The 25,787-nt window shown below is 37.2% G+C and overlaps 1 protein-coding gene across 1 annotated transcript in view; it reads left to right on the plus strand.

Annotated features, from left to right (window-relative positions):
- CFAP47 (cilia and flagella associated protein 47) overlaps positions 1 to 25,787 on the plus strand; it is a gene marked incomplete at both ends in the record, with an annotated part of 486,291 nt that overhangs the window by 362,787 nt on the left and 97,717 nt on the right. Inside the window, 4 exons of the mRNA XM_079765682.1 lie at positions 2,329 to 2,440; positions 10,134 to 10,292; positions 16,046 to 16,143; positions 21,831 to 22,006. Of these exons, the coding sequence (XP_079621808.1) occupies positions 2,329 to 2,440; positions 10,134 to 10,292; positions 16,046 to 16,143; positions 21,831 to 22,006 (545 nt within the window). The remainder of the gene's footprint in view (positions 1 to 2,328; positions 2,441 to 10,133; positions 10,293 to 16,045; positions 16,144 to 21,830; positions 22,007 to 25,787) is intronic.

Below are 25,787 nucleotides of genomic sequence, written 5' to 3' on the forward strand. Positions count from 1 at the left end.
ATTAGCAGTGAATAATCCAAAGTAAATTTTTAAAATATCTTTATTGTTTAAAGTACTACATATGTCCCCTTTTTTCTCCCATGACCCCATCTAGCCCACCCTCACCCCTGACCCCACCCCACCCCAGGCTTCCACCACCCTATTGTCTGTGTCCATGGGTTATGCATACCAGTTCTTTGGTTGATCTCTTCCTATCTACCCACTCCATCCCCTGCCTTCCCTCTGAGATTCCACAGTCTATTCCATGCTTCTATACTGTTGACCAACTGAAATTAATAATCATTTACAATAGCATCAAAAATAGTAAAATGCTTAGGAACAAGCCTAACAAAAGAAGGGCAAGACATGTACACTGAAAACTACAAAATATTATGGAATGAAATTAAAGATATTTCCAATAAATAGAAATATATATCCTATGCTCAGGGATCAGAAAACTTAATATTATTATGATGGCAATATTATCTAAATTGATTTACATATTCAACTGACATTTTTACAGAATTTGACAGGGTAATCCTAAAATTCATATAGAAATACAATGGGCACAGAATAGACAAAGCAATCTTGTGAAATAAGGAAAAAATGGGATGATTCATACTTCCTGATTTTAAAACATACAAGCCCTTAACTACAAAACTATAATATTAAGGATTATGTGGTACTGACATAAAGTAGACATATAGATAATTGGAACAGAATAGAATGTCCAGAAATAAACCCTTAAAATAATGGTTAATCAAATTTTTGACAGATACCAAGAGAATTCAATGAAACAGAATAGTGATTTTTTAAAATGGTGCTGAGGGAACTGCATAGTCACACACAAAAGACTTAATTTGGACCACTAACTCATACCATGTACAAAAGTAAACTCAAAATGGATTATAGACCAAATTTAGTAAATATAACTAAAAATCATAGAAGAAAATATAGCAGTAAATATTCATGACCTTCAGGTAGGCAATTACTTTTTAGATATGACACCAAAAACACAAGTGACAAAACAATAAATAAATTGGACTTCAAATTTAGAATGTTAGAAAATGGCTATAGTACCTTATATAAAACACAAATGATACCTTGAAGAAAGTGAAAAATCCAACCAGTGAATGAGAGAAAATATCTATAAGCCATCTATCTGAGAAGGGCCTCATTTCTGGAGTATGTAAAGATATCTAACAGCACAAAAGTAAAATTACAAACAACGCAGTTTTTTAAATGTGCAAAGAATTTGAATAGACTTTTCTCCAAAGAGGAGATGCAAATGAGCAATAGGTAGGTAAAAAGATATTCCACATTATTAGTCATTAAGAAAATAAAAATTAAAATCACAATAAGATGCCACTTTGCACTCATTAGGATGACTATAATTAAAATGACAGACAATAAAAACTGACGGATGTAGAAAAATAGGAACCATCACACATTGCTAGTTGGAAATCACAGCCATTTTGCAAAACAGTTTTGGAAGACAGTAACTTAAAAGGTTAAATATTGAGTTATCATTTGCCTGAGCAATTCCACTCCAAGTTGTATGCCCATGAGAAATGAAAATCTATGTCTACTCAAAAACTTGTATATGTTTTCAGAACAGCATTGTTCCAATTAGACAAAAATGGAAACAGCCCAAACTTTCATCAACTTATGAATGGATATACAAAATGTTTCATATCATATATGTAATTCAATACTATTCATCCATAAAAAATGATGTATTGATATATGTCACAATGTAAATGAACCTTGGAAAGATTATGCTAAGAGACAGTCACAAAAGACCACATATTATATGATTTCTTTCCTATGGATTGTCCAGAATGTGCAAATTTATAGAGGCATAAAATAGATTAGTGTTTGCCTGGGCAGTGGGGGTGGCAAGATGTAAATACTAAGTAGGCTGAAAGTTGGGTTTAACCAGAGTTGTGGTCAAATGTTGCTTAAATATCTTTTTTATACTTTGTTAATATTGATGTAGAAATTAATTGAAATGGTTCATCATTTGTACATTAAAATTACATAGAGAAAATGGAGCATTGCCTATAAAAGATACTCAGATTATCTAAGCATCAATGATCTTGCTACAAGTAGCAACAGAAAATAAACATCGCTCTTTTTGCAAGAACCTTCTTCGTTCTATTTTTTCATAGGTTTCAGATTTTTCTTCTACTGTATATAGCAGTTTTGGGGCTTGCCTTTTATTTAAAAGTAAACAGTTTTAGTGGAAGTATTTAAATTATATTTCATTTTCTACTATGCTTTAGCTTGTTACATTGATTTCATGTAAATGTTGACATACAGTTCTTGATTTTGAACTCTGTTTTCCAGGTATCTTCAAATGTTCCCATAGTGTGGGGACAGCCAAGCATCACCATAGAACCTGGTAGTGTAATTCCATATGTTCTACACATAAGCTCTTGGAAACGTGGTGTATTCAAAGGTAACCAAACCATTAATAAAATATTATTAACTACCACATTAGCCCAAATACATGAAGACAATTAATGAAAATGTAATTTACATTTCCCCTTTCTAATAAATGACCCAGAGGGAAATTTAGTTTTCCATTTCAGTCATTACCTTTCTAAATAATCAGAGCTTTGAGGCACACATTTTATGTTTAGTACTATACTCTCTTGGCCATTTATTTGAATTTATTGGTGTGACAAATTCCTAGAAGTAGAAATGTTTAATTAAGGGAATTTATGTTTAAAATTATGGTAGCTTCAAATAGTTATACCAATTTATGAACCAGACAGCATCCTATGAGAATGTCTGTTTATAGGACTATCCTCCTATATAATAAAAGGCTAATATGCAAATTGTCCCCTCGGGAGTTCAACCAGGAGATTGGGAGTTCGATTGCTCCCTATGATGTGCGCTACCACCAGGGGGCAGCGTGGAACATGGCAGGCGACCAGCGGTGGCTACGGCAGGGCGCTGAGGGAGCAAGGGAAGGAGGAGGTGGGGAGGCGGGGAACTTGATCGGCCCTGATGGCCAGCCAGGCCTAGGGACCCTACCTGTGCACGAATTTCGTGCACCGGGCCTCTAGTGTATAATAAAAACATACCTGCATTTGATACATGAACAATAGATTAAAATCTTTAGTATGTATGACGTTTTCATGTTGTATGTCTAATAAAGCATTCATTTATACAAATTACATTGGTGATCTCTCAACAGAATTGTTTGCTTGGGAGTGGCTGTAAAGGTTATTCTTATAAGCTTTTTCAGGGAGTGGTGTGTATAAAAAGTGTAGAAGAATAATAGGGAAGAACAGAGGGGCAATGATTCATCAAAGGAATATATTACCCCATTTCAAAGAGCATTAAATGCCCTGTGGTATTTGGATCCTGCTGAGGAAATTATTGTAATGCAGGTAAAGGGATACAAGTTAGTGGTGTAGAAAGCATGCACCTAGTAGCAATCTTGTTTGCCCTGGAGGTTCAGTACTAGCCTCTCATCCCTGCTTGTCTCAATAAAGAATGTTTTAGGGAAGGGTCTATACCAGTGGTTCCCAACGTGGGGCACCGCCTCACAGGGGGGCATTTTCATTTTTAATGGTGGCAATTCAAGAATGAGTTATTAACAGTGTATTTTTTGTATTTCTTATGGTTCCAGGGGCCTCATATATGGTATATAAATATTGTGACATATTTAAGCATTTCAGTTTGCTATTATATATTTTGAAACTCTTTGCTATTTTTTCATATCACTTCATATTATTATTATTTTTAAAACAATTTTTTAGTGATTTCTTCCTCAGTACTTCAACTGTCCTTTTGTTCTTTTATTTTTCTCTTTCATGGATGCCATGTTCTTTGGAAGCTTGTTTAGATCTAGTTAATGGCCTTTTAAGCTTCCTCCACGTGAATAGGAGTTCACTTTTTGAATAATAAGAATTATATGTCACAGGAGTGGCATCAGAATTTTAGAGGTGCTTTAGGTAGGACATGGCCAAAAAAAGGTTGGAATCCACTGATCTATACTTAGCATAGAAGGTATAGAAAGCTGCTCCAAAGAAGAAAGTACAGAGAATAGACTGGTTGCCAAACCTATTAACAAGAAAAGAGAAATTTCAGAATGGCAAACAATGATCCAATTAGTACCACAGTAATAGAATGTACTGTGAAGGAAAAGTCAACCTGCCCACCCCCACTCTCTGCTTGGCTTCAGATATCACCACAGTCATAATCATTAGCATCTTCTGAAACCTTCTGATCACTTTGCAGACATTTGGCTTTACAAAGCCCATTAATAATTTTCCATGTGAGAGATAGATTTTGAGCTATAGTCAGCCCATTCTTCTCCTCTCTGCTCCCCTCCTCCCCTTTTACCTCCCCAACTTTTCCTCTCTCTGATTTTTGTCTGGGCAGAGGATCTGCACTCCAAACCCCCATGTTGTTCAAGGGTCAATTGTATACATTTAATTGTAAAAGTTAGGAGCTTAAAAAGAGTGGGAGATGAGCTGTATTATCCTATCTAATAAAGAGGTAATATGGAAATTGACCATCACTCCAACACACAAGATGGCCACCCCCATGTGGTCAAAGATGGCCACCCCCATGTGGACACAAGATGGCCACCACAAGATGGCTAGCAGGGGTGGGCAGTTGTGGGAGACCAGGCCTGCAGGGGAGGGAAGTTGAGGGGGAACCAGGCCTACAGGGGAGGGCAGTTAGGGGCAACCATGCCAGCAGGGGAGGGCAGTTGGGGGTGACCAGGCAAGCAAGGGAGAGCAGTTACGGGTGACCAGACCAGCAGGGGAGGTCAGTTAGGGGTGACCAGGCCTGCAGGGGAGGGCAGTTAGGGGTGACCAGGCTGGCAGAGGAGGGCAGTTAGGGGCAATCGGGCCAGAAGGGGAGCAATTAGGTGTCGATCAGGCTGGCAGGGAAGTGGTTAGGGGGTGATTAGGCTGGCAGTCAGAGGTGGTTAGAGGCAATCAGGCAGGCAGGCAGGTGAGAGGTTGGGATCCAGCAGTCCTGGATTGTGAGAGGGATCGGGCCTAAACTGGCAGTCGAACATTCCTCAAGGGGTCCCAGGTTGGAGAGGGTGCAGGCTGGGCTGAGGGACACACACCCCATGCACAAATTTTGTGCACCGGGCCTCTAGTACATAGAATAAAGACAGATGTGGCTACAGCACTATGTTGTTGTTGTTTTTTACCTGTGTTCTTTATCATCCATATAAATTTGTTTTTCCACCTTGCCTTTTGAAGGGGAAATAAAATAAAAGAAATTGAGTTAGAATAAAGGTTAAAATCTATACTAATAAAAGTATAATATGCTAATTAGACTGGGAGACCTTCTGGGACACCTTCCAGACATCCTTCTGGACAAAGCCATGGTGGCGGGGTCGAGGCAGAGGCGGTTAGGGGTGATCAGGTCAGGAGGGGAGGGCAGTTGGGGGTGATCAGGCCAGTGGGGGGGGCAGTTGGTGGCAATCAGGCTGGCAGGGGGGGCAGTTGGGGGTGATCAGGCCGGCAAGGGGGGGAAGTTGTGGGCAAGCAGGCAACAGTTAAACCTGGCAAAGTTTTGACTGGCAGAGTGGGTAGGGGTGACCAGACAGGCAGGCAGGCAGGTGAGCGGTTGGGAGCCAGCAGTTCTTGATTGTGAGAGGGATGTCCGACTGCCAGTTTAGGCCCGATCCCTCTGGGGTCCTCGATTGGAGAGAGTGCAGGCCGGGCTGAGGGACCCCCCCCCCCCATGCACGAATTTTGTGCACCGGGCCACTAGTAAAGAAATAAAAAGGTAGAAGAGGAGGGTTAGCAAAAGATCCCTTAGGCTTTCATCTTTAATCTTGCTACTCAGATTTTATTAGGGTAGTATATTAGAAACAAAACAATGAAAATTCTTTTGATTATGTGTAATATAATGTGCATAGAGCACATACATATAAAAAAAACTTGATGAAATTAATGTGCCTCCAAGAAATTCACAAGTTGACTAAAGGTCAGCCTTACTGAAATTTTCCTTAACAGTATTCCTCATTAGCGATTGGAAGTGATGAAGCATGAAGCCAGTGCTAGGAACAGGGTGGGTGTGAGAAGACAAAGTGCAAAGAGGTCAAAAGTTTGCCAGGTTTAACTGTTGCCATGGAAACTTGCTTTTGGAAGTGATAATTGAGCAGTATCTAAGACCTAACACTTTAGATCAAAATAAATGTTTTGGAAGAAGTATGGGAGTGATTTTGCTATTTTGCCAGTCAAAACCATTTATTCTATGGTATGTTTGGTGATATTTAGACATGACTAAATGTACCATTTCCCATACTCTGGTGTCAGGGACATATGTATGCCTTTGCCACTTATTACCTGTGTGACCTGGAGTAAGTTACCAACCTTCTCTACAGCCAACCTTCTGTATAACCCAGGTTGCTCAGCTTTCATCTGTAATCCTTTCAACAATAAAGATAAATTTAAAAATAATAGGATGGTGAAGGCTTGGGACATGGGGCGGGAGTGAGCTAGAAGGGGTCAATGGAGAAATAAGGGGGACATATAATACTTTCAACAATAAAGATTTAAAAGAAAATAAATAAATAAATAAATAAAATGATTAATTAACTCATGTCTATTTAAGTAATTAAATAGGTAATGGATGTAGCATATGTTGAGCATAGAGTAAGCATTCAATAAATGGTTTTGCATAATTTTCCAAAAAACCATTAGCATAAAATGACATTGCTCAGTCTTTAAACTTGAGTCTGATATTTACATTTTATAAGTTAATATGAAATTAGAGAAAAACAATTCCTAATTTTATAAAATGACTTATATACTGATAAATGTTTATTTTATTGACAATTAAAGCAGCCTTTTGAAAAATCAATCATTTAGACTGTTTAGCACAGGGGTCCTCAAACTTTTTAAACAGGGGTCCAGTTCACCATCCCTCAGACCGTTGGAGGGCCGGACTATAGTTTTAAAAAAAACTATGAATAAATTCATATGCACACTGCACATATCTTATTTTGAAGTAAAAAAACAAAATGGCAAAAACACCCGCATGTGGCCCGCGGGCCGTAGTTTGAGGACGCCTGGTTTAGCAGATAAAAAACTCCATTTTGTCAAAGTAAAGTTTTTTCTATTGAAAGTATAACTGCAATAATTACTATTCCTATTAGTTGTTTTGTAATGTTCTTTTCAGACAAACTAAGTCAATGATGCTGTATCTTAGACAGTTCCTTTTGTTCACTACTATTATTTCTATTGTACCTACAGTGTTTCCAAAGCCATCTAATAACTTTCCTGTCACTCTGATAAACTCAAGCACCAACAATCTAGATTTTTACTTACTTTTGTTCCTTTTTGCATTGGCCTTAGCCAGAACAAATGAATATAGGGAACAAAATAATCACATATACATATACTGTGGAAAAATTATCATCTCTTCACATATTCTTCTCATATTCACACATACTCTTCTCATAATCAGTATTTACTGCATTTGGTTTGAAGGTTCATTGCTGACAGTCAGGTTGTTGAGTCTAATGTTATTCTTCTAATAAGTTTATAAGAATTTGACTACTTGTCTCTTCTACTATAGCTAATTAATAATCAAAAGTAAAGATGCAATTTAAAAATGTAATTGTTTAGAAATAACATTAAAATTATATTGCCAAGCAAAAGGTTTTTCTCTAGAAAAAATTAAGTAAAAATTATTGGCAAAATTTTGGTGCATTATTTAAGTGTCTTTTCAATCTATATATATAAAAGGCTAAGTGACTGGCTGACCAGCTTGTAGGTGTGATGCACACTGACCACCAGGGGGCAGACGCTCAATGCAGGAGCTGCTGAGCAACAGCAACTTTGCAGAGTGCCCTCTCCCACTCCAGGACCCCTTGGGGGATGTCGGAGAGTTGGTTTTGGCCTGATCCCCACAGGCCAGGCCGAGGGACCCCACCTGTCAGAGGGACCCCACTCACTCTGCAGATGCCCTTTGAGCCATGGCGCCACCCCAGGTGCAGCCAGCCAGAGAGGGACCACAGGAGGCTGGCTCCAGGGCGTGTCTGGCCCGTCTCACCCAGTCCCACCCCACCGGCCACCTTCTAATTAATTTCCTTCCAATGTGCACAAATCCATGGACTGGGCCACTAGTTAAACCATAAGCTACTAAATTGACCTATAATTGCTTCCATAGTTCTCTTCATCCATTTCCTTTTCCTTAAGATAAGTATTTAATTTCTCATTTTGTTCTATAATATATGGTCTTGTTATATTCATATAGGGCTTTTGAATTATTTTACAAATGCTTGTCCAAGTTTTCTTTGTTAAGGGATAATAAAAATGTAATAACATTTAAACGGATGTATTGGAGGAAGAAAAAAATATGCTGAGTAACTAAATGGACTGAAGTGAGAAAGAATGGAGAATGTGTACTTTTAATTCTTACGAGTATTTCATAGTATTTGAAATATTGACCAGGTTTCCTTATTCAGTGCACACATATTTTGTAACATATGTAATTTTATCTAAATAAGTTTTATTTAATGGAATTGTTTTCTTAGTTTCCTTTTCAAATGCTTTGTTGCTAATATATAGGAATTTAACTGATGTTGTGTGTTGATTTGATATCCTGCATATTATATTGCTGCATGCATTAATTAGGTCTTAGTTTTTGGTGTATAATCAATAAGGCTTTCTACATATAAGATTGTGTCATCTGCAGACAGAGATGATTTTACTTCTTCATTTCCAATTTGGATGCTTTTACTATCTATACTAATAAAAGGACAATATGCTAATTAGACCAGAAATCTTCTGGATGTCCTTCTGGACAAAGCCATGATGGCGGGGGCTGAGGCAGAGGCAGTTAGGGGCAATCAGGCTGGCAGGGGAGAGCAGTTAGGGGCAATCAGGCCAGCAGGGGAGGGCAGTTAGGGGCAATCAGGCCAGCAGGGGGCAGTTAGGGGATAATCAGGTCAGAAGGGGGGGCAGTTAGGGGGCGATCAGGCCAGCAGGGGGGGGCAGTTAGGGGTGATCAGGCCTGCAGGCAGAGGTGGTTAGGGGCAATCAGGCTGGCAGGCAGAGGCAGTTAGGGGTGATCAGGCAGGCAAGCAGGAGAGCAGTTAGGAGCCAGCAGTCCTGGATTGTGAGAGGGATGTCTGACTGTGGGATTGGGCCTAAACCAGCAGTTGGACATCCCCCAAGGGGTCCTGGATTGGAGAGGGTGCAGCCTGGCTGAGGGACACCCCCTGTGCACAAATTTCATACACTGGGCCTCTAGTATCTATCTATATATAAAAGCCTAAGTGACTGTTACAACTGGTCGATTGGTTGCTATGATGCACACTGATCACCAGGGGACAGACACTCAATGCAGGATGTGCCCCCTGGTGGTTAGTGTGCTCCCACAGCCAACCTCCCATGGCTGGCCAACCTCCCGTGGCCCCTCCCTCCTGTCAGCCGGGCCCAATCGGCCCCAATTGGAACTGGGCAAGACAGCCCTGATCTGCCCTGATCACCAGCCAGGCCAAGGGACCCCACCTGTGCATGAATTCGTGCACTGGGCCTCTAGTCTTGCATAATTATTCTGGTTAGAAATTCCAGTACTATGTTGAATAGAAATGATAAAACCAGGCATCCTTGTCTTGTGCCAATCTTAGAGAAAATGTTTTCAGTTTTTAACCATTGAGTATAATGTTAGCTTGTGGATTTCTCATATGTAGCCTTTATTATTTTAAGAAAGTTTTCTTATTCCTATTTTTCTTTTATCATGAAAGGCTGTTGAATTTTGTCAAATACTTTTTATCCATCAATTGAGATGATCATGTGTTTTTTCTTCATTCTGTTAATGTGGTATGTTACTCTAGTTGGTTTTTGTATATTGTACAACCCCCACTCATTCATTTTTCTGAAAACTGATACAGTTCTATTATTTGACACATTTGAAAAATTATAAGAAAGCTATTTAAAATACAATTTTAATGGAGATTTTGAGAAAATTTTCTTGAACTCACTAAATTGTTCTGTACCACCATCAGATTTTATTCTGATACTAAAATCTAGAATTTATGTTTGGCTTTGTCATTATTAGTTTCAAGTTAGAGCAACTTTAATATCTGAAACTGACCTTTCATTTTAGAAAACTAATCCCTGTTTAATCTGAAATTTTGTACCTATGTGTTGCAGGTAAACTTTCATTTTCCATTAAAAAAAGCTGTCAAGATGATGATTGTGAGGGAGAGTCAGATGAAGATCAATATCAACATGATATTCAAGATCAAGATGGAGTACCTTTTTTTCAGAAATTGTCAGAAAAATCCATCAAGCTTGATAAGGCAGGCTTAGGTAAATTTATTATTATGAAGAGTTTCACGACCAGCATTCATAAACTGGTTTAAGAGTAGATACTTTACATTCATAATTTATATACAAATGTGTTGCACATATTTATCAGAATTTTATTGTATTATTTTAATATTTAATTTATGTAGTTTAATTTCTGGATTTGTTTTGCTGTTAACCGTAATAGAGTATAAACCTTCAGCTTGAAGGCTGCCTACTCTTTCATAAGTGAAAAAAATTCATATATATTTATGTTATTAAACAAAAACAGCAATTAATTTCTGATAAAATAATATTAATGAGTATATTATTTTAACAATGTAATATGATTTTCTTCAACATAGGGTGTGATAACAGTCTTCCTCATGCAAAAGAAAGCAATGCTATTGTTTTTCTTTCCTATTTTATAAAATTTTATTTGCATGTTAATAAACATCATATCTTTTTAGTAGAAAATCAAGGGAAAAGGAGATTGTGGAGTGTGGGAATAGACAGGGGAAAGTTCCTGGAGAATGGGGGAATGAGTTTTGTTATGTGTAAAAAGCAGGGACATAGGAGGCCATTAGAGAAAGCTGGATCATCAGGAGCAAAGTCGTGGAGACAAACTTATCCCAAAGAAGAAATCTTTATTAAATGAATCTGTATTTAGTCAGATTCTTCAGAGAAACAGATGCTACCATAATATTCTAATATAATGTAATGTATTATAAATAGTGGTATTTTAAGGAATTGGCTAACATGATTGTGGGGACTGGCAATTCCAACATCTGTAGGGCAAGCCTTACCTAGAAAATTAGGTAAGAGTTGCTACTGTAGTATTGTGTCCAAATCATACCTGGCAAACCAGGCGACTACAAGCTCAGGCAGGTTTTCCATGTTCCAGTCTTAACTAAGAATTGCTTCTTGCCGAAACCGGTTTGGCTCAGTGGATAGAGCGTCGGCCTGCGGACTGAAAGGTCCCAGGTTCGATTCCGGTCAAGGGCATGTACCTTGGTTGTGGGCACATCCCCAGTAGGGGTTGTGCAAGAGGCAGCTGATCGATGTTTCTCTATCATCGATGTTTCTAACTCTCTATCCCTCTCTCTTCCTCTCTGTGAAAAATCAATAAAATATATTAAAAAAAAAAAAGAATTGCTTCTTCTTCAGGTAACCTTAGTTTTTGCTTTGAGGGCCTCCAACTGAATGGAGCAGGCCCACCCATGTTATGCAGGTTAATCTGCTTTACTCAAATTCTATTGATATAAGTTATCATCACATAAAAAAAATAAATTTCACAGCAGCATCTACACTGTTATGTAACCAAATAACTGGACACTATAGCCCATCCAAATCAACACACACACTTAACCATCACAGAATACATGGATTAACAGTGACATTTAGTCAATATTCAAAATGCCTTGGAAAGGGAAAAGCAGTTGGAGCCAATTAGGTCACTGCAACAGCAAATGGTGTTTGAAATGAAGAGAACAATGTCTTTTATGGTAGTGATGTGGATAGAGAAATACCTCTGAAGATGGAAAACATTTTAGAAATTAGTATTATTTGACAAAGGAAAAAGAAAGAGAGGATTGATTCCAAAAAATTAACAAGGTTTGTTATATTGGTGAATAGAGAAATATTAAGATAGAAATTTAGAAGTATCTTGATTTTGTTAAATTAACATTTGTTAAATAGTGCCCTAGGGTGTCAGATGGTAGTGAGTCAAGGTTTAAAAGACTGCAAGGGAGAGTGAAATAGAGAAGTTTGTTACTCACAGGTCCTGGAGGAGGTACTCAAGCTGAATCCAGGGTCTACAAGGTGAGATCCAGGTAGGGAGAGAGGAAGGACCTGGGTACATGCTTTTATTAGGGTCTTTGAATGGAATGTTTTGTGGTTCCCAGGCTAAGGCCGGATTGGTCAATTCAAACAAAAATCAGTGGGGTTTTGGTAAGCTTCCTACGGGGTCTTATCTAAGGGGCACACAAGGGGACAGCCCTGGGAGGTTGGAGAGAGTACATTGACCAAGTGTGGTTGTGGGAGTCATATTATGAACTTATATTTTCTTGTGACTCTGCTGGGCTGCTTTCTAGGTTATGCACTTTGGGGAGGGGCTAGTGTTGCTTCAAGGTTCCTGCAGGCTGCTTGGCCACACAAAATGGAAGTGGAGGCAGTAATCTTGTGAGGTAGTTTAGTTAAATTCAACAAGAAGAAATAATTTGGGAGATTATAATGCTTAGAACGGTTTTGTGTTTTCTGATTTTGATGTGACAGTAAACCATTTACATTGCAATATCCAGTCATCAGTTGAATATTTGGAGCTGAGACATGGTGAAAAAAATAATAAAACACGTTGTAAAAGTTTAGGGATACTTCAGTTGGAATCACTCAGGTGACGCAAAGAGCAGATACTTGTAGATGGATTATGCTACAAGTTAAGCCCTTATCAAAATCTAAGGCACAAGAACCATGAAGGAAAACCAGATAAAAGTGTTTAGAGGAGTTTGAAAGAAAATCATAATACTATCATATCATGGTAACGGACTCAAATGGAATGCTCTCTAATTTAAAAATCTAAGCTGCAGGATTACAGGTTCAATTCTTTAGACAGGCCTTCCCATATTACTACTCAGACAGGATTAACCTTCTATCACCTGTAATAATGTGGGTCTCTTTCTTACTGATTGCTCAGTAGTATATTTTGTTTCAGTTATGCAAAATGAGTAGTAAGTTCTGGAGATATAATGTACAACAATGTGATTATATTGAAAATATGATAGTGTATGCTTGAAATTTGCTTAGAATGTAGATCTTAAGTGTCTTCACCTCCCTCCAACTGAAAAATGATAACTATCTAAGATGATGACAATGTTAATTAATTTGAATGTGGTGATTATTTCAAAATGTATATGTATATCAAATCAAGTTGTACACCTTGAGTATGTACAGTTTTAAAGTCAGTTATATCTCAATAAAGCTGGGACAAAAAAGAAATGAAAATAACTACATAAGAATTTTTTAACCTTTCAAATAGGTAACTATGCATCGATCAGACTGTCAAACCTCAGAGGGAATGTAGGGGAGGGTGGGGGTAAGGGGGAGAGATCAACCAAAGGACTTGTATGCATGCATATAAGCCTAACCAGTGGTCACAGACAACAGGGGGGTGGGGGCATGAGTGGGGGGCATTGGGAAGGTAATGGGAGATGAGGACAAATATGTAATACCTTCATCAATAAAGAAATTTAATAAATAAATAAATAAATAAAATTTAAAAAAAGAAAGAAAAATAATGGTAACACCCAGTTTTTAATGATGGTCAGGCCTAAAGAGATAATCTTATGTATTATAATGGGAATTTCAATTGATAAAAATTTGAAGAGAGCATTTACAGTATCTTAAAACTTTTAAGAATTTTTCCAGTTATTTCAGTCCAATAATTTTTAAAATATGATAATTAAAGAGATGTACACATATTTATATATAAGAATGTTCCTTATGTAATTTATTATGTTGAATAATAGAAACTTATATTTTTAATTTTTAAATTTTATTTAAAATGTTTTTGAATATGTATTACCTGCACATAATTTTTTTGCAGTTTTATTGAGAAATAATTGACATATAACATTGTATAAGTTTAAGGCATATAGCATGATGGTTTGATTGACTGCATGTATTATGAAATGATCACCACAATAGGCTCCCCTTAAATCCATCTTCTCATGTAGATACAATAAAAAGAAAAGAAAGAAGTGACAGAGGAAAAGAAATTCTTCTTGTGATGAGAACTCTTAGGATTTATTCTCTTAACAACTTTCCTATATATTATACAGAAATGTTAACGATAGTCATCATGTTGTACATTACATCCCTAGTACTTATTTATCTTATAATTGGAAGTTTGTATCTTTATCCATTTCTCCCATCCTTCACCTCTGGGGACCATAAGTTTGATCTCTTTTTCTATGAGATTTGTGGGCTTTTTGTTTGTTTTTTAGATATTTACCTTTTTCTGTGTGACTTAATTCACTTAGCATGATGCCTTCAAGGTCCATCCACATTGTCCCAAATGGTAGAATTTTCTCGTTTTTTGTTGTTGTTTTGTTTACAGCTGAATAATATTGGGTTATATGTATATACCACAACTTCTTTATCCATTCATTCATTGATGGAAACTTAGGTTGTTTTCATGTCTTGGCTAGTGTAAATAAAGCTGCTATGAACATGGAGCTGCAGACATCTTTTTGAGTTAGTGTTTTTGTTTCCTTTGGATATATTCCCAGAAGTGGAATTTCTGGATCACATGGTAGTTCTATTTTTAAGTTTTTGAGGATCCTCCATACTGTTTTCCATAGTGGCTGTACAATTTACAATCCTACCAACAGTGCACAAGGGTTTCCTTTTCTCCATAGCCACACAAGTATTTGTTATATATTATCTTTTTGGTGATGATCATTTAACAGGTATGAAGTGATATCACATTGTGGTTTGAATTTACATTTCCCTAATGACTAGTGATGAAGCTTAAATTTTAATAGTAAATATTCTCTAAATTATAGAAATAGTAGGAATATGTATATATACTTATATGGATATATCAATTATATATAATTTGTATATCCCAGTGTGTGTGTGTGTGTGTGTGTGTGTGTGTGTGTGTGTGTGTGTGTGTATTGATATATTAAGCCTGGAATTTTATACATAAAAATGAAGTAATGTACTCTTGGTTATGAGGTGATGAATAATTTCCATTTTCTTTAAGCTTTTCAAAAATTTCTCAAATTACTATGGTGAATGTTACTGATTTTTATATTTAGAAAAAAAAATTAGTATACTTAAGCCCTTTAGTTAAACATTTTTAAATTATTTTTGTTATTTTTCTCATCCATAAATCATCACTAATCCCAACCATTGAATTCATATTTTATTTATATTTTCGCACTGTAGGAATTAAATCAGCTTCATTGCAACATTGCTTTATGTGATAGTCACAACATTTACTAATAGTAGGTGTTATTGTCCCTATGGTAGTTTTATGTATCAACTTGGCTGGGCCATGGTGCCCAGATATTAGGTCAGACATTCTGGATTTTTCTCTGAAGGTGATTTTGGTTGAGAATTACACTTAATCTGTGTACTCTGACTAAAGCAGATTGCCTTCCATTATGTGGGTGAGCCTTATCCAGTAAGTTGAAGGTCATTATGAAACAAAGGTTGACCTCCCCTGAGCAAGAAGTAATTCTGTCAGTAGACTGCCCTTGGACTGGAGCTACAACTCTTCCTTGAGTCTCCAGCCTGCCGGCTTATCCTGCAGATTTTGGATTTACCAAGCCAATTAAGTGAGCCATTTCTAACACACACACACACACACACACACACACACACACACCCTGTGGTTCTGTATCATGACTAATATAGTCCCAACACATGTTTTATTGCTTTTTGCACTATCCCAGAGTCATTGGTCATTCAGTCTTCTTAGTTATAGAAACCCTTTCTTTTCAGAACTATTTTCTCTGTGAATTCATTGTGGACTAAAGCATTGGAAAAATCCGTAAAATATACATGAGCTAAAAGGGGAAAGACTTTGCAGGATAGGGCTTCCCTTAGCACTCATAAACAGTGATGAATTCACCTTCTTACCCTCCCCTCAGAACTCTTGACAAATGAGCCCATCAAAAAGAGTTTGAAAATGATATCTGTTCATGTTTCTCAAATTTTTGTGTTAAGTATGGTGTTCTGAAACCTATATTAAGAAATTAATTTTTTTCCAGATGATGATGATGGCACTGTACAAGTCTGGTATAACCTTGAGATCCATATCTATCCTGGGGAGCCTGTAAACATTATTGAAATGAAATGTGTTGCTATGGTAAGAGCCCATTAAATGGTCATAGAGTTTGCCTTTTTGTAGACAATCTTTTAGTTGTAAATTTAAATTGCTGTCCTTGGAAAAATCCATATTATTAAGACTCATGTTTGGATAAATTATTCATTTTTTAGAAATTTTATTTTTAAATCCAGTAATGTGTACCTTAACAGCTTATGGAAAATATTTTTTTAGTTCTATGATATCTTATAGTGGCTGCATTAATTAGCATTCTACCTGAATGATTAAGAGTTACTAGAGCAAACTTAACCTTCGCCGTTATGCTTGCCCTCACATGTCTGATAAAAGCAGCAGACATCTTTTTGAATTAGTGTTTTTGTTTCCTTTGGATATATCCCCAGAAGTGGAATTACTGGATCACATGGTAGTTCTATTTTTAATAAAATTCTAGACTTTTTCAATACTGATTTTTCCTGGTTTTATGACAGGAAGAAACATATTTGGAGCAACAGACAGATTTAGGGTTTTAAGTAATAGTGACTAAGAATAGGATTGTTTTATGTAAATTATTAAAGTGTTATTAACTCCATGTCCAGGATTACTTAAGAGTCAAATATTGAGAGTCTTGGTTTAAATGAAATATTAAGACAGTATTAATTGCTGTTAATCATGTTTTCATTCCATTTAATTTCCTTATTGTTAGTACTCAAATATTTAAATCTGTGATAAAGATTATTTTCATTTTTAAATGTGAATATAGTTTTCTTTGTACAATTGATTATTTAGAATCTTGAACTTTTGCTCCATCAAATATAAAATAAGAAAAGATTTAAACACTTTTAGTCTACAAATCAATTATTTGTCCATCTGATTTCTGGGTAAATTTCTACTGAGGGAAAGAAAATGTATGATTAAACTGTTGAAATATACTCAATTGTAGATTGCAATGGAGTTTCTTCTAAGTGAAAAATCATTTAATATGATGATGTCGGGATCATTTCACTTAATGAAAATATCCAATATCTGTGACCCTATTATCACTGCAGAATAAATTATTCCTTAAAGGTTATTTTTAAATGATATAATTTTAACTATGAAACCACTTGCTGTGGAAAATTGTTACTAGATTAAAAGTCATCTCTTTATCAGGACAGAGGGAAAAAAATACTCTAAAAATGAGACCAAGAGAAATTGGGATCATGAGGTGGTACCTCAAAAAGGGGGAAACATTGGCTTCCTTATTAACTATATGTTTAAAATAGGGATAGAGAGGAGTAGAAATATGCAACACAAACTAGCAAATATAGATGCATTTCTAAAATTACAAGCAACTGTTGCATCTTCTCATAAAGTGTCCTTTTTTTGGAAAGTTATTAATCCTTCAAGAAAATACTGGTTGCCCTAACTGGTTTGGCTCAGTGGATAGAGCATCAGCCTGCGGACTGAAAGGTCCCAGGTTCGATTCCGGTCAAGGGCATGTACCTTGGTTGTGGGCACATTCCCAGTAGGAGACGTGCAGGAGGCAGCTGATGGATGTTTCTCTCCCATCAATGTTTCTGACTCTCTATCCCTCTCCCTTCCTCTCTGTAAAAAAATCAATAAAAATATATTTAAAAAAATACTGGTAGAAATTGAGATTTTTATAATTCTCAGCTTCTCATGGTGAAGATTGTCACACAGGTTGAGAAACACACACCATCACGGTACTTTATATAGATAGGTAAGAAGACTGAGCAAAAAGCAAAAAGAAATCATCACCTGTCTCTTTTAATGCACTTCAAGTATGTTTTCATTTTTTTCTGGGGGGTGGTGGTGGTGTTTTTTTATGATCCTCACCCGAGGATATTTTTCCATTGATTTTTAGAAAGAGTGGAAGAGAGAGGTAAAGACAGCTATGTGAGAGAGACACATTGATTGGTTGCCTCCCTCATGCCCCTGACCACCGCCCGGGTGGGGAAGGAGCCTGCAACCAAGGTACATGCCCTTGACTAGAATTGAATCCAGGACCCTTTGGTCCTCAGGCCAAACCTTTGGTCCACTGAGCCAAACCTGCTTGCGCTGTTTTCATTTTTTAAATTAAGATTTGTATATACCCATTGGGGAATATATTGCTTTCATGAATCATGTACTTTCAAATGGGTCCTTCTCAATTTTCCATAAGGGAATTCCCCCTCCCCAGGCAATAATTCCATTATTATTGTTTAATACCACAGTAGGATACCAATACCTCTTATTTTAATAATATTTCAGGTTATTATCAGTTATACTATTGTTTTTATTTTTCATTGTGAATATTTAGCATACTTATTTCAGAAAGACATTGAAATAATTTCCTCTCAAGGTCTACATGAAAATGCAAGTTTTGAGCCCCCATTTTATTGAGTAGTTTTATATTACAATGTGGGGGCAAAGCTTAGCTCCATCAGCTGATACATTGCTCTCTTTCTCACTATAGACAGGTATTCTGTACTAATTAAATGTTCACTTTCAACTGAGTTTGGTGTAATGGACTCTTTTTCCACTAACTATCCACATAGGCTACCAGTAACAGTGATAGTGTTGCCAAAGTATTAAGCTTTGCCACCTTTCTAGTAGTAATTGCCTAAGGTAAAAATGTATGAGTTATTGCCCCACCAGCATGGCTCAGTGGTTGAGCATTGACCTATGAACCAGGAGGTCACTGTTTGATTCCCAGTCAGGGCACATGCCTGGGTTGTGGGCTCGATCCCCAGTAGGGGGCATGTAGGAGGCAGCCAATAAATGATTCTCTCTCATCATTGATGTTTCTCTTTCTCCCTCTCCTTTCCTCTCTGAATTCAATAAAAATACATATCTATATATATTTTTAAAAACGTATGAGTTATTAATTCATGGATATGAAGATTTAGTTGGTAGAGATGGTATGGGTTATTTTAAACTAGAGGCCTTGTGCACAAATTCGTGCACCAGTGGGGTCCCTCGGCCTGGGCTGTGGGGATTGGGCCAAAACTGACTCTCCGACATTCCCTGAGGGGTCCTGGATTGCGAAAGGGGACAGGCCAGGCCGAGGGACCCCACCGGTGCCCGATCACAGGAGGGCTCCAGAGTGTGTCCTGCCCATCTCGCCCAGTCCCAATGGGATGGACCCCAACAGCAAGCTAACCTGAGTCAGAGCATCTGCCCCCTGGTGGTCAGTGCACATTATAGTGACTGGTCGGATGGTTGAACGAATAGTTGGACACTTAGCATATTAGGCATATATATATATTAATATAAAACGTGACTTAGCAATCTTTTTCAATAATGTTTTAGTTTAAAATTTTAGCCTTCTTAGATAAATAGATAGAGAAAACCTATAACCTATGTTAAACAACTAAGTAGGAATATACTTCCTAGGGATTGGTCCCTGCAATTAGATATCCTTCTATTGTCACTGCATTTCATAGTGCATCTCCCCACCCCACGCCGCCACAAGGTTATGTGAAATGTCAGAATACATGTGAACAAACCTATAGACACTACAGAAGTTTTCAGGATTTTAACAACTCCTTAGTGCCTACCAATGCATCCTCACCTCCACGTTACCCTCTATCTGGCATTAGGCATTAGCATCCCCCTCTTCAATCTTTGTGTCTCAGGTTGAGTGGCAGAGGATTGGAGATAGGGAGTGGGAGGCATGACTTCAGTAGGTACAGTGACATATAGGTGTCAGTAACAGAGGAATGACAATGATGTTTCTAATTTGTAATTACAGACTTTGTTTATCTGAGTTCTGAACTGTTGGCACTGAATTTTCAATTTAGGAAAATTACTGAGACAGATTAGAGTTATCACTTCCTCCAAATTACATGGTACATTTCAGAATACCCTTAGGAATAGTTTATTTATTGACTTTAATGTTTTAAAACAGAAAAATTAAAATTGAAGATTTCCTCAATAGTGTACCTTACTTGTGTGTTTTGGACCTCAGAAATAATTCCTTCATAATGAATTTATGATTATCTTCTGGGAGAGAATATGGTGAAAAATACTTCCTGTTAGTGCATATTGAATTGCCATTGACACATTTAAACTTTTATGATCCAAAACATAGTCTTTATTTTCTCAGACCTATTGAGAGTAGGAAGTAGGAAGTTTTCAGTGAAAATACTCAGTGAATTAAATTTTTCCTACCAGAAAGTTTGTGAATGTAATGTTTATCCACTCATTTGTTTATATAGAGGTAATCAAGCAAATGTTTGCTCCATGGACAAAGCTGCAATGTCTATCTTTGAGATATGTTTTGTGAATAACTAACTCTCTCCTCATCAACACCTGCCCTATCAGCTTAGTATTAGGTTTTTGTGGTCACTCCTGTAATGTGATTTGATAAATTTCAAAATAGCTCCATGTCCTAAATTACATCCATTACCATTTTTTTAAAATATGTTTATTGATTTTCAGAGAGAGAAAGGGACATGGAGAGAGAGATAGGAACATCAATGATGAGAATCACCAATCAGCTGCCTCCTGTATAACCCCTACTGGGGATGGAGCCTGCAACCTGGGCATGTGCCCCAACTGGGAACTGAACCGTGACCTCTTGGTTCATAGGTTGACGCTCAACCACTGAGCCACACCAGTCAGGCCCCATTACCAATTTTTAAATTGTGACTGAAATGTCCAACATTCTCCTTTTTATTAGGTTAAGGCAGTGGTCAGCAAACTCATTAGTCAACAGAGCCAAATATCAACAGTACAACGATTGAAATTTCTTTTGAGAGCCAAATTATTTAAACTTAAACTATATAGGTAGGTACATTGTTATTAAGTTAATTAGGGTACTTCTAAGCTGGCCTTTGCTAAAAACTCAAGGGGCCAAAGAGCCACATGTGGCTCGCGAGCCGCAGTTTGCCGACCACTGGGTTAACGCATTCCAGACAACTGGTCTTTGTTCATATTGAGATATGTCCTATCTATTATATTCACCTTTAACACATTTGCTTCAATTATTGGCTTTTACTGTAGTGGAAATTGTGGCTGTCATGGGATGGAATATAAGTTATTAGCTAAAATGGAGGGTCAGAATGAAGACCAGGAAATATCTTAGAACTTGAAGAGTGCCTTCCAGGGCTGAGTGTGTAGCCAGGAGGTCAGGACAAGAGAAACCAAAACAGAAGAAAGGAATCTGAACAGGAAGGTGGTCGTATCATCAGTATAATTTGATTTCTTAGTTCAGAATGTCCTCACTGCTTGATGCTAATGTGCAGAGCTACTTAAAGTATGTTCTCTAGATCAGCAGCAGCAGCCATAATATTTTAGAAATATAAGTTTTCAGGCTCCATCCAAGATCTACTGAATCAGAGTCTTTGTAGTAGGGCCAATAATCTGTACTTTAGCAACCTCTACATGTGATTCCCTTGCATGCTGACACTTGAGTACTACAGCTAGAGGAGATAGACAAGTGGACCTCATATTAATAATGGTACTGAGAAAAAAAATATATTTTAAATGTAATTTTGCAATGCCCTTAGCATTTAGCTAAACAGATCTTTTGGAGTAGTTATTGAAAAAATAATGTTACCATTTACCAAGACTAATTAAGGAAAACAAAAGATTAAAAGCAAATGGGATGCATTCAGTAGTGGACCAAGGATAAAAAGAAAACAAATGGCTTTATATTGTATCAAAGTTTTCTTTGTATTTGCTTCCATAGAACAGTGACTCTATGCTGACACTAAGAGCTGATTATATTTATTCTGTAATTCTAGGAGACCACTTGTTTTGAAATACCTCTCCGTAATGCAAAAGAGACAACTCTTCAAATAGAAGTGCTATTATCAGATCCTACCCTTAGTGGAATCAAGAAATTTGTGCTGAATCCAGAAGAATGTATCGACTATACATTATGCTATACTCCAGCGGCAACAGGCTGTAAAGAGGAAAGGTATGGCATTATATTTTACTAGAGGCCCGGTACACAAAATTTGTGCACTCAAGGGGGTGTGGTCCCTCAGCCTGGCCTGCACCCTCTCACAGTCCAGAAGCCAGCCATTAGTCCGGCTTCTGGCTGACCAGCACACACTGACCACCAGGGGGCAACTCCTGCATTGAGCATCTGCCCCCTGGTGGTCAGGGTGTGTCATAGCCACCAGTTGTTCCACTGTTCGGTCAATTTGCATATTAGCCTTTTATTATATAGGATTGTTGATTTTTTTATTGTTGATTTTTTTAAAATGAAGCTTTTAAAATTATTTGTTTGCTGTAATCATTTAGATTACACTTGCTCATAGTTTTAGGTTTTTAAAATACCATTCATTTATAAAATGTACTAATTTAGAGTTAGCACTGTTTTACCCAATGCAAAATTATTAATTTTTGGAAGAGCAAATTAAATAATCCCTAAATTACTTTTTATATACCCTCTTTCATTCCACTTTTCACTAACCAAAATTTTATAGGTGCAAAAAATTGAGTCAGATGAAAATGATTACACAAGGATTAGGGGAAAAGTTTCAATTTTCTTGATGAAATTAATTTACATTTTATATTTGCAATTAAGAACAAATCATCTTTGAAAACAAAGATTAGATTAAGGGTATTATACTATGCTAAATATATACACAGATGCTTCTTACAATGGGATTTACTGGTATGTCCCAATAAACCCATTGTGAATTGAAAATAGTGTAAGTAAAAAATGCTTTTGTTATAACTAACCTACCAAATATCATAACTTAGTCTAGCCTACCATAAGTGTGCTCAGAACACTTACATTAGCTTACAGATGAGCAAAGTAATGTAAAACAATAAATAGTATTAGTTGTAACCCAGGAAATTATCAAAATTAAAAATTTGAATTATGGTTTCTACTGAATGCATGTTAGTTTTGTACCATTGCAAAGTTGAAAGATAATAAGTTGAACCATTGTAAGTTGGGGACTGTCTCTGTGTATACACATCCACGTACATCACAAACATACACCAATATATATACATATTAATAGTGCAATGATAAGTGTTTTTATAGCATGATAATTATGAAAAACACTAGGGGCCCAGTGCACAAAATTTGTGCACGGGTGCAGTCCCTGGGCCTGGCCAGCGATCAAAGTGTGAGCATCTGGCATGGAAGGGCAGGTCCAAGCTGACCTCTTGGCCCTGGGGAGCATGTGGGCCCCATGGCGCCCACACACCCCCCTCTGCCTGAGTCACGGCACCTGAGTGCCCATGTGGATATGCAGTGAGTGCGGCTGGACGCTGCGGGCCCGGGGCCAAGGCACAGCGTGGGCCTCTGAGCCACCGAGTGGCACCACATAGAAACCATTTGGGCAGCGCACTCTCTCCCAGCTGGCCTTGCAGACCAGCCCCTGTGGTCTCAGCGGCTGCAGCCTGGCTCACCCAGAAGAAGCCGCGCGGGTGCGGGGCAGGCTCCTTGCAGGAGCCCCGCACCTGTGTACGGGGGCTTCCCCAGCATGCAAGCTCTGGCATTCATGGGGAGGGTAGCAGGGAGAGTGAGAGCGAGCTCAGCAGACACCCCACATTCTCACCGCACCTCCATCCCCGTCACCCCAGTCCCCAGGTAGCCAGTGAGAGGTCGCAGTGCATTGCCCATGCTCTCCATGTTCCATGCCTCCCCCTGGTGGTCAGTGCACATCATAGTGAGTGGTCGAACTCCTAGTTGAATGACCGCCCGAGTGGACAATTTGCATATTAAGCTATTAAGCTTTTATTATATAGGATAGTACTGTATACTAAGTTATATGCACACACAAACACATAACCTCTATGTTCATGACTAACTCAATTAGTTTATAGTAAAATAATCAACTGTTTCAAAGTAATATCCCATTTTATTATTATAGTTTTAAAGACTAGACTTAGTATAGTAAATATAATGAAATGCATTAATTATTCCATTAAAATGACTTTTGCTAGTTAATATGCTCTTTCAGAGTTAGAATAATTCTTATTTTAATGAATGATGATTAAATAAATATATATGTGAAATTTTAGAGGATAAAATTTTTTTAATGTGAAGCAGAAATAAAAGACATCATATTATAAAGATACCATTTTGATAGATTACCATTGTAAATGTGGGCCAGTCTCCTCTCTCCAGTGTGCTGTGAACACAGAACGAATCTTGAATTTTCTTTATCAGCACACATTAGAAGACATAATTTTGGGTAATACTTATTGGCTGCTTACTCTGTTATCATAACTGGGGCATGTATTTTATATACATACACACATAAATTTCTCAAAGTAACCCTGATAGAGTAGTAAAGAATAATTGCTCCCATTTTATAAATGATGAAATTGAAGCTCAAAATGTTAAGTGACTTGTTCAATTCCACACAAATAAAATAAGACAGAGCTGAGATACCAGCCCAGATATACTGTCACTTGCTTTGTCACTGTCTCCCCCATAGAAAAGAGCATGTTGATTATAGAGGAAGCTCTTCAGAGCTGTATGTCACTTCATAGCCTTCACATGAAAAAATACATGTGTTTAATTCGACAAACTAACTTTGATTTAATCATATTTTGAAAGCATAACTTTTCTTGTTTTAGCTCCAGCAAGGTATTTGAATTATTTAAGTTTACACATTGTTCATTGATTTAACAGGCATTTTGATTAAACAGATGTTAATAATGGCACTGTTTTTCTTGAATAATGAGATGATTTTCTCACCAAAAATGAAAAAAATGAAATATATCTATAATGAGAGTAGAATGTGTCACAGAGCCCAAATATTGTATTTGGGATATTTTGTCTGCCAAATTTATTATACAAACTAAAACAACTGATAAGATTTTGTTTATTCTCTCCACCAGCATTATTTTTCAGCCTGATAAGGTTCTAGAGTTCTGGTATGTACTGAAATTTACTGTCGAATTCCCAGATCCAATCAAATTGCCAGAAATGCAGTGTGACCTTGGAAAGTAAGTTCTATTTAGTAAATATAATTATTTCATGAAAGAAAAAAGTTCATCTAAAAGTGTTATATATTTAACATTTTTTAAAAGACATGAATATGTTTTTAATTGCCTTTCTTTTCCATGAAAAGTTTGATATTTAAACTACCCCGTGGAACACTTAAGTGAAAAAACAAAAATCAAGTCAGGACTTAGGAGGGAGAGACTTTTACTAGGAGTGATTATCACAAGCAAGGGAAAGAGACTACAGAAATAGTTGTAGGGGACTATTGCAGTAGGGAGAATTCTCTGATCTCTGAAATATGCAAGCATCTCAAAATCAAATAGAAAAAAACTTTTTACTTTATAGGGTAATGGAGGGGCAAGCAGAGAGAGCTAACCAGAATCTTTAGAAGGAAAACTAGACAAGAACAGGAAAATGACCAGTGGGGACTGATAAGAAAAGCATCTTGCTGGAATAAGCTAATTCCCAGGAAAAGCCAAGAAGAGAGAAATGTTCTATTTTTGTGTGTGTGTGCTTGCTTAGGCCAAAGTTCAGGGGGCTGTAGGAAAGAGAGAAAGCTGACTAAAGTTTGGTCAAGACAAAGCAGAGGGTAAGCAATAGACAACTGAAAATACTTGATCACTTGGTTAATACTGTATTCCCTTGAGATATGGCCATTTATATTTAGGTGGTTGAGTTCTTATTATATCTTTGGCACTGAGTTTGGTGCTATTACATAGGGATAACCAAGTCAAAATTTCTGCTAGTAGGCAAATCAGTGCCTTTTCATCAATTTCTCTCC

The sequence above is a fragment of the Cnephaeus nilssonii genome (assembly GCF_951640355.1).
Source record: "Cnephaeus nilssonii genome assembly, chromosome: X".
NCBI lineage: Eukaryota > Metazoa > Chordata > Mammalia > Chiroptera > Vespertilionidae > Cnephaeus > Cnephaeus nilssonii.